The 13741-nt window shown below is 38.6% G+C and overlaps 1 protein-coding gene across 1 annotated transcript; it reads left to right on the forward strand.

Moving 5' to 3' along the window:
• The first annotated feature begins 351 nt into the window (after positions 1-351).
• On the forward strand, positions 352-10758 carry LOC145219142 (aldehyde dehydrogenase, mitochondrial-like). Its single transcript, XM_080086538.1, has 13 exons — positions 352-456; positions 808-912; positions 988-1128; positions 1218-1297; positions 2027-2076; positions 2902-3092; positions 4129-4242; positions 4566-4715; positions 5393-5530; positions 6775-6939; positions 7245-7402; positions 9680-9794; positions 10530-10758. Exons 1-13 carry the CDS (start codon positions 412-414, stop codon positions 10560-10562), a joined length of 1485 nt encoding a protein of 494 aa, XP_079942664.1. The 5' UTR covers positions 352-411; the 3' UTR covers positions 10563-10758.
• Positions 10759-13741: the final 2983 nt, after the last annotated feature.

Here is a 13741-nt window from a genome sequence, read left to right on the forward strand (position 1 = left end):
ACAATGAATGACATTTTTCGAGACAGGGTTAGTGCGAGCTGTGAGGTGTTAAGTGATGCTGGAATGGTTACAGTTTGGGCGAATGTATGTGTTCTGCACGTGCGCCTGTGATGCGCATTTGTAGTTCTAATTGGACAAGACAGGGGCGTGACTATTTGGACGGTTGTGTTTGGGTTTTCGCGCGTCCATTGATGTAAAATGTTTGTTGCGTTGTTGAACATGTGAATCAAAGTCGTTGACTAACAACAGTTTTTTTGATATTCTTAATGTTTAGTTAGCAGAAAAGGAGTTAAGGAGCGTAAACAAAAATTGTAAAGTGTATTTTTATGGGGGGTTTTTCTGCAAGGCAATTATTCTTTGGAATTTGTAATTTTCAGGCACTTCAATTAGATTCGTCTTTAAAAGAGTACAATGTTGCCCAAGCCAGATACCAACCCGAAAATTCAATACACTCAGGTATGAAATACAGTTGTTGACTTTCAAGTTTATTGTTGTTTGTGGTACTTTTTAGTGCTTTCTGTTAATTAATTTCTACATTGTAGTACTGATTGATTTTAATTAGTTTCTGCACTGGTTGGTTTTAGAATTCTGTCAAAAAACATGTGTATCTCTTAAAGTTTAATCGATGTTAAAAGGACACTAAATATTGGTTGATAACAGTTTATAAGGATACAGTTGTAAAAAGAATGCCACAAACAACTTGCAAAACAAATAACACTTAACTGTAAAATTATTAATTCAGTATATATCTGGTTTAGGAAATGGTGTACATGCGTTGTGCCATTTGAATTTTCTTGTTTCTTGCAGATTTTCATTAATAATGAGTGGGTGAATTCAGTTAGTGGGAAAACATTTCCAACTATTAATCCATGCAATGAGGAAACCATATGCGAAGTACAAGAAGGTGACAGGGTATGTGACACTTAAATTTTCACATCCATAAATGATTAGTAAGGTAAATATTGTTAGTCTGTTTCCTTCAATTAGGCTGATGTGAATAAGGCAGTCGCAGCAGCCAAGGAGGCATTTAAGTTAGGATCACCATGGAGAACCATGGATGCTTCTCAAAGAGGAAGACTTCTCAACCGATTGGCGGATTTGATTGAGCGTGACAGACATTATTTAGCTGTAAGTAGTTCCACTTTGTTGCTTTTACTTTTAGTTTAGAGTTTAAAATTACTTTAAAGCCAAACCATTTTGTTGCATTTGTATTTTAGTGTCTTGAAACTTTGGACAATGGTAAACCATACCACATTTCATACAATACTGATTTGCATTTGGTTATTAACTGCTACAGGTAAGAAATGTACAGTATTGCTGATTTCTTTTTCTGAACATTGCTGGTGAGACAGTTATATAATTGTATGTATAAATACATATATATGATTGCTTCAAAAAAGTTAACTCCTACACTGCTCTAGAAGTGGCTATAACAAAATATACATACAGTAGTTGGTGTGAAATTATTTGTTGCAACCAGGTTTTTTTTAAGGTTTGGTTTGGGTGACCGCTAAGTAGTTTTAAGAGACCGCAAGTGTTTCATTTAAATATCAAAAAATAGCCATATTTGCTTAAACGAATTATTTATTAGGCTACTGGCAAATTTTGGGAAACCGCTGGAAAAATTTTTCAAAACACCTTAAAAAAAACTGGTTGCAACCATCAGCAGAGTGTCTGTTTGGGTGTGTTTTGCCCTAATTTGGATTTTGTATTGTTGTGTGGCCTACGTTGTTGCATAGACTCCCATTTCAATTCAATTAGTTTGAAACCTGAGATACCAGGAAGCTAAACAGCTTAAACCAGTAGGTCAAGCGTGCTAAAGGCAGTAGGTCAAGCGTGCTAAAGGCAGTAGGTCAACTTAAAGCATTAGATCAAGCGTGCAAGTGCTTGGCAATGTTGCTGCATCTTTCCTCAACGGCAGACACGCGGGCGTGCGCGCACACACACACACACACATACGAAAAAGAACTGATACAAACATATTTCAATCAGCTGAACTTTGTTACAATTTCTAATTGTCTTGAAGGTACTATGCTGGATGGACGGACAAGAATCACGGCAAGGTCATTCCCGTTGGTAAGTTGTGTCATCATACTTTTTTGCATACAATCAAAACAAGCAAAGATAAAAATGTGAAACAACCTTTGAACAGCATAAGATAAAAATGAAATTCAAGTGAAACTTTCATCAGATGACTTTGCATAAATGCTGTAATAAAGTGGTTCACTACGCTGCATGCGTCACGAGATCATGAAACCTATTCCCGGGGGAAAATTGCGAACATGAACGTGACTTGTCAAAGAGCCACAGACACATAGAATGTTTGACTCTGTGTTTACACACAGGTAACATTTGCTTGCTAGGCAATAAATTTGCCTTTGATGAAACTCAGTGCATAGATCGAGACAGCAAACCTTCGTATGAAATTCAAAGCGAATAAAATAACGAACATTACAAAGGCAGATAAGAAACACTTTTTTGTATTCACTTTAGTTCCAAAGCCTTCTACCCCTCTACAGTTTAGCCTGTTTTCTCATAATTGCGGCGTTCTAGCCGGACGTTGTTTTGCTTCCGTATTGTCTCAAATACCACCGGCCTGTGCAGTAACTTGCAACAGAGCCTGAGCATTTAGGGCAGTGCGAAATTACTTGTACCTCGTCACAAATATGGACATCGAATGCGATTATTTCGTGTTACATTATTCCTCACTTACACGACAGGTAAATAGTTTAATCCAAATCCCAATCTAATCAAAGCCAAACACGAGAAAGGACTTTGAGACCTCTTTGTTAGCATTTTGTTTGAACTGTACATTTGTATGCAAAAACGCGATAACAATGAAAACACATTCGACTGAGAAGTAGGTGTCACGGATTTGTTGAAAGTTCTGTTTTTAACCAGACGGAAACTTTTTCTCGTACACTCGCCACGAGCCTGTTGGGATCTGCGGTCAAATTATCCCCTGGAATTTTCCACTCTTGATGCAAGCGTGGAAGCTTGGCCCAGCTCTAGCATGCGGCAATGTTGTTGTGATGAAACCAGCTGAACAAACCCCACTTACAGCTCTTTACATCGCCCAACTGACCAAAGAGGTACGGCTACTGTAACTTAAATAGATCACTTGTGGGAACGACGCTTTGTGTTAACTGATATTTGGTGACACGTCATGGGGCTTTGTTTTAGCCTGCGCTTTAACGGATCGTTGTAATATAAAACTGTTACGGCAAGGTGCAAAGGAATCGTTTGACTGTTTCAGTACCAACTGGGACAAAAAAGCAAACCAGATGTACTTTGAATAAAAAGAGATTGCTACTTAAAAAATCGTAAAGTTGAATGTTTGCGCAAAATTTCGCCATTACAATGCGTACGTCAATTTAAACGTGCACAAAAAATGCTCGCAGTTTCTGCCACACACCTGTGATTCGTGGCCTCGGCACCGAATAATCGCACTGGCTAATCCTATTAACGTGCGACTTGCGGCCAAGCTATTTCTTTGGATCGGTTTAGTAATGTTTTCTACCACATGCCAAGTATGACATGCACTTGAGCTCCGCTGCTTCGGGCAATCGCATTTACACGGCGTTGCTTGCGAGATTACCAAGTTCGCTGAAAATATTTTTTCCACTATTTTCACGATACTAGATACCTCAAATTCTTTCGTCAGAAATATTTTAATGCGGCTTGCGTGTTGACAAACGGAGAAGTCAAAGATTTATTTTTTTTAGTTTGTCACACTTTGGACCACCTCAGAGCACAAGATTTTTGTCGTAGACACATAGACACTTACATGCAGACGTTTGTGCATTTGATGCACCACCTGCAATTAAGTTCAAGCGGGTCCTGTATGCTGGCTTGTTTAACGCTGGGTATCATGCTTTTTTACTTTTGCTTGTATTCACCACTTTCGGTCAGACTGAATTTTATTTTCCCCGTTTTGTCCCTCGTTCCCCCTATTGTTTAAAGATAGCAGCTGTTTCCGTTTTGTTGCTGTTAATAATGCCACTCATTGCCTTGTGCTTAGTAAGAGAAAGACTTTTCCACTTAACCCACCGAATGACACTAAAACACGCAACGTCGCTATGCAAACACTTTACACTTTTTGTGACAAGCCTGTTTAAATGTGTTTAGGCTGGTTTCCCCCCAGGCGTGGTAAATATGATTCCTGGATACGGACCAACTGCTGGAGCTGCAATCAGCGAACACATGGACATCGACAAAGTTTGCTTTACCGGCTCGACCGAGGTTTGTGCGAATCACGTTGCCAGATTTTTGGTAAACACTCAGTTAATGATTGCCAAAAATTCAAGCAAACAAACGTCTAAGTTTAAAGTCCCTGTCATGCTGGTGTCAATAAATACGTGTAACGCTGATATTAAAGGAGACAACGGCACCAGTTGTAATGTACTCATATGTATTTGGTTAAATCCAACCAATCCAGTTATGTGACATGTAAGAGTGCATGGTTGTTAACTCTAGTGGTTGCAAACCTTATAAGTGTTTAATTCGCAAACGAATCAAGCACCGTTGCAATGTGGTCATTTCACCTCCGTACAAACTAACGATAGATTGGTCACGTGATCATGCAAGCGGCTGGAAAGAGCAACCTGAAGAGAGTGAGTTTGGAGATGGGAGGCAAGAGTCCAAACATCATTTTTGCGGATGCTAACTTGGACGACGCTGTGGAAACCGCTCATAACGGCCTCTTTTTCAATCATGTGCGTATATCAGACTGCTGCTAAATTAACCTTGAAACGAACGTACATCATTTTTGTACATATTTTACAGCAGTTTTGGTGAACTATTTCCTGCTGGAAACAGTTCTAGGAATCTATGTTTAGCAACGATTTGGCTTTCTGGTAACGCGTCATGGCGTCGAAAGTTTAATACTGTTACGTCATAGCGATAAACAAATAGCATGCTGGGTTGCGCTACTTTCACAAGTTATTCTTTTGGGGCATTCTTAAATAGATGTCTATCGGTTAAACGTTTTCTCCAATCTTACAATATATGCCCCTTTTCGCTTCCAAGTACCGGGCATGACCTGTAACGTTGGGAAATACGCTGCTAAAATGCTATGAGACCTTCAAGTAAGCCGTTGTTTGTTCGAGCCATAAAACAGTGTCTTTAGTGAAAGTGAACTAAAACCTTTAATTTAAGCAAAATATGGCAACCACAATACCAGCAAATACCGAGTGGTGCTGTATATGCAAAGTAACGAAACTAATGGGTCGATAACAAGATTTTGAAATACCGGCGAGAAAAAGGTCCAACTATAAAATTTTTGTGTTGATAGATGTGACCTTATGTACTTTTTACGAAATTAATCATGGAAGACTGCATAAATCTCATCCATAAACCCACGTAAATTATACTTGTTTTTGCGCTTTCACAGGGTCAATGCTGTTGTGCCGGGTCCCGCATCTTCGTTGAGGAATCGATCTACGACGAGTTCGTGAAGCGAAGTGTGGCAAGGGCACAGAAGAAAGCTGTGGGAAACCCATGGGACGATGGATGCGAACAAGGACCACAAGTGGGTTTTTAAAGATTGGTCAACCCGTGTTGCCAAATGTGTGGTGGTTTCATAAGTCGTGCTGCGTACAGTTGTGAGTTGTGACTAGTGCTGTGCCGAATATTGGGTTTAACGAATTTTTTTGGCCGATTCGGCTATTTTCACAAATATTCGGTTTCGTCCGAATTATGGTGATTTCCGAAACCAAATCGTTTGCGAACAGAAACTTAAAGCGCAAAAGTTTTTTCTGCTTATTAAGGTACCACACAATCTTTCAAACTACGCAATAACCAAATTCGCGTCAACAGTTTTGATTCTCAAACATTTTTGTTTTGCCCACTCCCAACACAAAGTTAGTAATTGGTTGGTAGGCTAAAATATATGACCGAAGCGACCTTAAAGCGCACAGACCTAGAATGATAATAAAATACAATTATTCTGTTGCGGCAACGGCACAGTTAAGCGTAGCGTTCGGTTGCGTGACGTCACAAATAATTCAGTTGATTTGAACTGCCGAGTATTTGGTTTCCATCCGAACCCAATTTAGACAAATCGATGCATCATTGGTTATGACTAGGGCGATTATTTTTTGACTTGTCAAAAAAAGTCACAATTTTTAGAATAGGTCAAAAATTGTCAAAATTATTTACAAAGTCAAAAATTAGCCTACAGCCATATTTTTTACAATAATGTGTAATTTAACTACTTAAATTCTTCATAGGTCAAATTTTAGTCAAAAAAAAGTTTTTTAATGTCAAAATTTGTCAAAATTTTTAATTTGTAGGTAAACATTTTTCGTTTTTTAGGTCAAAAAATAATCGCCCAAAATGTACGTGTACGAGATTTTGACATTGGATGTCAAGACAATTTTTTGGGATTATGTTCTCAGAAAACAGCCCTGGGCGTTATCATGCCACATTTTTGGCGGTTTGGCACGCATTTGGTTTGTTCGTACTCTGACCTTAATAAAGCCAAAATATTTTATCTAGGTCAGTGCCATTTCTTTGAGTGTGTGTGTGTGGCAAGTGTATAAACTGATAGAAATTAAAATGCTAAAAATTGCAACCAAAACGCGGAAATGTCTTTGGGTACTCTCTGCGACAATTAGCCTATTTTACAACACGACTTTTACAACATGTGTTTTGTTTTTGTGAGGCTCCACAACCGCGGATAAAGCTTTTTTTAATCCAAAACCACGTATTTCCATTTAAATTTTTAATCTCTTTTTATATTTTATTTTCAATCTCTTATTTTCAATTTTTTAGGTCGACGCGGAACAATTCGCAAAAATCCAGGGTTTGATTGAAAGTGGCAAACAGGAGGGTGCTGATTTGCTGTGTGGAGGTGGTCGGTGGGGAGACAAGGGCTACTTCATCGAGCCTACTGTGTTCGCCAACGTGACTGATAACATGAGAATCGCTACCGAAGAGGTGTGTGTTGTTTTTAGCAGGCCAATTGCAAAATAAGCTCTTGTGCAAACAAATTACGTTGAAGCAAAGATAACTGATTGGTTGTGACATTTATAGAATGCTGCAACTGAATTGGAAAAATGGAACATGTTCTATCCAATTTTATGTTAAATAAATGCCTTAATACATCTTTGCCTTGTACATAGTTATTCATTGACTGCTTAACGTTAATGTGACACAGTGATATTTAACTTATTTAGTGGCTAATGTTTTACTTTGTAACAATACAAATGGCCTTAAAACCAACCTTAAAATAAATTCGGCAGATCTTTGGGCCAGTGCAGCAGATAATGAAGTTTAAGACCGTGGATGAAGCAATCGAGCGAGCCAACAAAACATGCTACGGACTTGCAGCTGCAGTTATCACCAACGATCTGAACAAAGCAATCATTGTGTCGAACGGCGTGAGAGCTGGAACTATTTGGTAGGTGCAATACTGCTTACCCTGCGTGATTGCTTCCCCTACCTTTACTGTAACCTACAGTGCACCATGGCGATAATGGCGTATGCTATGCAGAAAGAAATAACTAGCCATACAACATCGATATGGGTAATCTGTTTATTACAAAATAGCTTCCTAATTACAGTGCCTACTTGAGCGGTGACCTAATTATTCTCGCATATTTTTTATCAATATAGTTATACTGCAAAATATTTAACCATTATTCTTTGCCACTTTTGTTCAACTCGGTGGTGCGCATCAGGATACAAAAAACGCCATATCGGCGCATTTTCATTTGTGGTAATTAGCTGTACCCTTGCCATCAGGAAATAATTAGCTAAAACACATTTCCGCGCCTAAGCACCACGTGAACGCACTACTAGGACATTAATTAGCTGACAAATTCAGCACACATTTAAAACAGTCTGTATATTTCTTATTGCGAAACATTTGATAAATCGATTTCGCTCAAATACATGGGATCGTCAGTCCTAAACAGGAACTACTAGGAGTTTCCTATGTATCCGAACCGCCGATATGTTTACTTTATCTATAATTGCTGTCAAAATTTGGAAATACTGTTTAAAATGTGATGAAGACTTAGTTGTGATTTTGTTTTGTATTATAATTCCACGCAAGTTAAATCGAACTAAACTTGTGTCCCGTTCGACGGCTACCTATAAATCGAAATATGGTAGTTTCACAAAGGAAAGATTCTTATTAAACCCAAATAGTATAACATGTACAGTGTACACACATGTGTGTACTTTCACACCCCTTGTGCTCAGTGCAGACCGTTAAACTTTGAACGGTCACGCTTATTCAGAGACGCAAAGGCACGTTCGCTACATTTCGTGTAACGGGAGTTTCTTGGTTATGATTAATGTAAATGTTCTCTTGTGAATAGTTCAAACGGCGTTGCTGCAACATGGAATCGTGGTAACTTCTCGCACGTTGCCTTAAAATTGTAATCATTTCATACGGGGCTAAATACTGATACCTGTCCTTAAAAATTGCAATTAATCATTATTGGCACGTTTGCTTTTGGTTCTACACCAACTCGTGTGTTAAAATTTTAATTTCAGACTCAAATATAATAAGTCGTGGATAACACCTCGTGCTCGTGTCTGCGAAATAATTGTCACGTTTTGAGGTCATCACAGTGACAAATAAGTCCCGTGCTGCTGACCTAGCTGTAAATACATGCTCGTCACCTGCATTGCTTCCCACGTTTGTGCTTAGTTGTGCGTTCAAGCGCGCCGAACAAGTTTGCGAACTATTGTCAGGCTGTACTGTGTTGTCCAAGCAAGCTTGTCAGCACTTTTCAAACCCTTACCCTTTTGGTGACACTCACTTCGTTTTCTATGTCCGTTACAGGGGGATGACCAGCATATATGTAAGAAATAATGATGGGCGGGCGACAAACTGGTAGACAATTGTGGTTCACTCTTAGGGTTTGCATTAGTATTTTTGTAGTAGAATATACCAGTATCGGTCTTAACTGTAATGCCACAAACTGATTGCGAAAGGTTTGGTCCTTACATGAACCAGATAAATACGTGATTAGTCGAGGGCAATCGAGTTTTCGATCATTGGACATTATTTTTACTAGTCACTTTTCACGTTAAGACGTTATCCGCAGACTTACACGCGTTTAACAAATCTTTCACCTTGTGTGACACCAATTTATCGTGTCTTACGACATATTTAATAGCGTGTAGTTTTGACCACAAACATTCTGTTGAAAAAGAAAACTAAGATTATGTTTAAAACGACGACAAATATAACCTGATGTCAAGTAGCACTAAAGCTTGTTTTTGCAAATATTTGTGCTACCTTCAAACTTCTGGTCCAAAAGCACTCTGTTGCAACTTTTTGTTTGTTATTCTTATGATAAAGATTGTGGTTGTTATGTTGTGTTGTGTAAACAATGCTGCTGTCAATTCGATCAACTAAATGCCCGATTTAAGTTACCTGAAGCCCGAACGACTTGTTTTCTTAATTAGTTGTGCCATTGGTGGTGATTTAAACAAAATGTTCTGAAAGATATTAATCAAAATTTTGTGTTTTAGTTTAGTTTGGATAGATTTTGGTTACTAGTTTTATACTATTTTTTGTTGATTAAACATTATTTTTCGAATTAAACATACCATTGTAAAATCCTGTGCACTTTTCACGAGGTTTAAAAACAAGACAAATTGTAAGCCAAGACAACGCTGTATTTGTGGGACGTAACGACATTTGTTCTGCATCATGTAGGGTAAACTGCTACAACGTGTTCTCTGCTATGACACCTTTCGGAGGATACAAGATGTCCGGCCAGGGCCGCGAGTTGGGTGAATATGCATTGGAGGGATACACCGAAGTCAAATGTGTAAGTTCATTTGCAAAATTATGTATAATTACGCCTATGTGTGTATATGTATGTAAATTGCAAATTGCGCTGTTCATTTTGACATTTACATGGCTGTAAATGATTTAGGACTGTGTTTCAGCCTTTTTGTATGTGGGAATATTTGTATTTGGTAGTTAGGAAACATATTGTTTGTCTTGCGTCAAGTTACCTAATGACAAGAGCATGGTAAGTTTACTCGCTAAAATAAAGCAACCTCGCCGATAAGTGCGCCATGGGATGAAGAAAAACATGTACAGCTTAAAAAGAAACTTCCAATGACCATCGGCTAGCGAAGAATGTTGTCATAACAATACACTAATAATTATGTAACATCGAATTAACCACAGTCCTTCGGCTATGTTAATCGTGTGTGACCTATGACACTTTAACCCGAAAACACACGTGTTGCAACGTCAATTTTGAACGAAGCAAACGACATTTATCTGTAAATTTATGTGATTTGATTGACTTGGTTAATGAAGTTTGTGGTTAGCAGGCGCTTTATTACAAATTGTAGTAAATCATAAGTAGCTGCTGAGAAAAGGACGGTTACAATTCGTCTCGTTGTGTTTCATTCGGGTGATATGTAAATGTTCGAAGAATTTTGTGGTAAAGCGTTTCGTTCCCTCCTGAAACCAACATTTAAATAAATCCCAGGCAAACTGACAAACTTCGTGCAACTTTTGCCAACTGTTCGTACGTGTTTTGTTGCAGGTAATCACCAAAATCCCTGAAAAGAACTCCTGAATTTTCCGAAAATACGACATTTCTTCCGGAAATCAGAGCATATGCATTGTAATAAGTCCATCATCATTTAATTGTTAATTTCTGCCTCGAACCTGTCAGTGTGTATAATTATTTTCAATCGTGTACAAGTTTCGTGTGTACTGGCGATATATACTTGTCTAATATTTTGATGTAAAGACTAATTTTCCCTCACATATACGTTTGTGCAACACGCAGCATCTACCCGCTAGACGAAGGCACAGAAATATTACAGAAACAGTATGTGGCTAAAATCAAGCAATTTTTAGGTTATGCGTTTGAGGTACAGAAAATTAGAAAAAGGTCGCCTGTAAGAAGCTTGTAGCCTATTTCCCAAAATTGCGTATTAGGGCAGATTGGGTATTAGGCTACCTCGAATTCAATGTCCTCGTTCTAAGAATTGCACGCTTATCGAAACTACGTGCAGTGGAAATCCGTTTAGATCACGAAGCACTGAACGTAAATTGACACAGACTCGTCAATATCAGCAAGCACGGGGCCTTCAGTGAAATGAAATTAATCTGAGAAGACCTGGTTCATTAATTTGTAATGTTTAAGCCACGACGTTTCGCTTTCTTTTTGTCGTTAAAACAAACGCATCTTGGCCGAAGCCTACTACACGTACATGGCGATTACTGCTAAGCGAAATGACGGATTATAGGATTAGGTCATCGCATTTAAGTTCAATTTTAGTTGGGACGTAAAACACGTGTGTACGATGCGACTCACCAAAAACAATCGTCTACACCAGTGGTCGGCAACCGCCGGTCCGCGAGGAGTTCGTTACCGGGCCGTATAATTTTTCAGGTTAAATGCTATAAAACATTTTGCCCATGTATCCCGGGCATGATAAACTAATTTGAGCGTTTTTATAGCTATATATTTGTAGTTTTTTGAAGACCGGTCCGCGATAAAATTTTAGTTTCACAACCGGTCCGCAGTGCAAAAAAGGTTGCCGACCCCTGGTCTACACGACCAAACACGCAACCGACGGCGCATCGCCCTTTACTGAAGTCAGCAACGAAAAGATCTGAACGACATTGCACTGTTCTTGGGTTAATTTCTCTGTCGTCATTTTTGCAAAGACGCTAGCTTGACAAAATGCATGTAAAAATACAAAAATGGCAATTTTGACAACCCGCCATGTAGTTTAGTGCGTTACATTATATTTACGTTAAAGTATACCAACAGTGTGACAGAAAATGTCACCAAGTTGTACATCCTTCCGTCCGGCAGAAAACAAAAAATATGCCACGCATACGAATAACAAGTTTTAATTTGGGGAAAGTCCCACATTAAAAACAATTTCATGAAGCGATTGCCTTATGTTTGAGGTAAAATGACAATCGAGAACGTCAATGTAATGAAGATGAGCTTGGTTCGTTTATAAAGGATGACGCAATTGAACTATAAACCGATTTCAACAGCATAAAACAGGACCAGTTAAAATAGTTTAGTTCTGTGTCAACAAAACTAGACACTTACATACGCCCACATGTGTGGTTTAAATCATACATTTCTACACAGGTTTTGCGATTTACAAAACGTTGCGAGCAATACCAGTCAACTATAAACATTAACTTCTTCTATGAATTGAACCAACATTTCCGCGTCTATTGTTGTATTTATAATAGGGTTGCCATACGTCAGGATTTTCCCTGACATGTCAGGGAATTTGGTGTTTAAATCTGCGTCAGGGAGAAATGTTAAAATGTACTTAAAAGTCAGGATTTTAAGAAAAAAATATAGATATACTATGAAATCAATGTACCAACGGAGAAAATTTCTAGTAGTTAGCTACAACCGCGTCTATACCATGAAACGTAAAGAGGTAAACTGGCTGTTACTGTTTCGTTTTGCAGTGTGTGTGCGCGCGTAACAATACCTGTTTGTTACTAGTTGTCTAACAATACGCGTTAAATACACAAATAAAAATCCGCGTCTCAAGAAAACACAGCATTCGATACTACGTAGGAACGTGGGAAATTTCATTTGCTTTAACTGTGTACCTAATATGCAAGGAACTAACTAACAACGAAAAGTCGAATGTCGTGAGAAAAACGTTTTTTCTGTGGCATTTTATTTCAAATTTAAGAAGGTCTTTGTGCCTTCCGTTGTTAGTTTTTTTCTGTGTGAAATTGGTCCGAATGGTTTTTAGAGTGGTAAAGGTTGGCGACCCCTGATATATGTGATTATTGTTTCAAGGATAGTAAGAGTAATGAGCTTAGCCTAATAAACTTAACTAAACAGAAGCCTACACAGGAAGTTAATTGACAAGGATCAGAACACCGTATCCAACGTTTTCCTGTCCGTCCGTGTGACTTCCGAATATTCTAAATTTATTCCGGAACAGAAGTAGTTGGATCGCAAAAATGGTTAACGCAACGGTTCTCAAACTGGGGTCCGCGGTCCTTTAGGGCAGTGGTCGTCAACCTATGGGTCGCGACCCCAAGGGGGGTCGCCTAAACTTTTTCTGGGGTCGCAATAAGTCGCCGAATTTAACTTATTGCATTTTAAAATTGATTACAGAAAATGAAACTAATATTATGTTCTTTTAGATCGCAACTTTTGCTCTTGTTTTGTGGTTCAGCTTGCTACCTCATGTTGCAATTAAATCGTGGTATTGAAAAACACAAAATGCCTTTATCGCGTAACAATGGGTTTCGACAACGTGTATTATGACTCAACATTATAAGTTTGTATTATTTAAGGCAGTGGTTCTCAACCTTTTTTGCTATGCGACCCCCTTCAGAGATTTTCTAACACAACGCGACCCCTTTATACACGCACACAAGAAGTTTAACTACCAGAATGTGTTGATTGTGTTCATCACACATTTGCAATCTAACGTGGCTCCGATAGTTCGGCGTTTTGCTGTACTCAAGAAAACGAACCATTTCCATTTCACTATTTCGTGTTTTTTATGTTAAGAAAAGCCAAAAACTGCAATTATAGAAGTATAGGCTACAATCGCAAATATTGTTGCGCCCGTTCTAGGTCAAACAATCGTGTGAGTTACTATGCTAAACAGAAGTCACAGGGAAAGTTTTTATGCTACTGATAAAATCATTCCGAGTTGAGTTGCGTCTTCGCGACCCCCTCAAAAGTGCTTGGCGACCCCTTTGGGGGTCGCGACCCCCAGGTTGAGAAACACTGATTTA

This window comes from Phallusia mammillata, chromosome 1 (genome assembly GCF_965637545.1).
Source record: "Phallusia mammillata chromosome 1, kaPhaMamm4.hap1.1, whole genome shotgun sequence".
NCBI lineage: Eukaryota > Metazoa > Chordata > Ascidiacea > Phlebobranchia > Ascidiidae > Phallusia > Phallusia mammillata.

Bases quoted from the DNA above. Each gene is read 5' to 3' on its own strand.
- LOC145219142 (XM_080086538.1), top strand. From the start codon at position 412: ATGTTGCCCAAGCCAGATACCAACCCGAAAATTCAATACACTCAG. The intron at 6,940-7,244 runs GTGTGTGTTGTT...TAAATTCGGCAG, and splicing joins TGAGAATCGCTACCGAAGAG to ATCTTTGGGCCAGTGCAGCA. The intron at 7,403-9,679 runs GTAGGTGCAATA...TGCATCATGTAG, and splicing joins GTGAGAGCTGGAACTATTTG to GGTAAACTGCTACAACGTGT.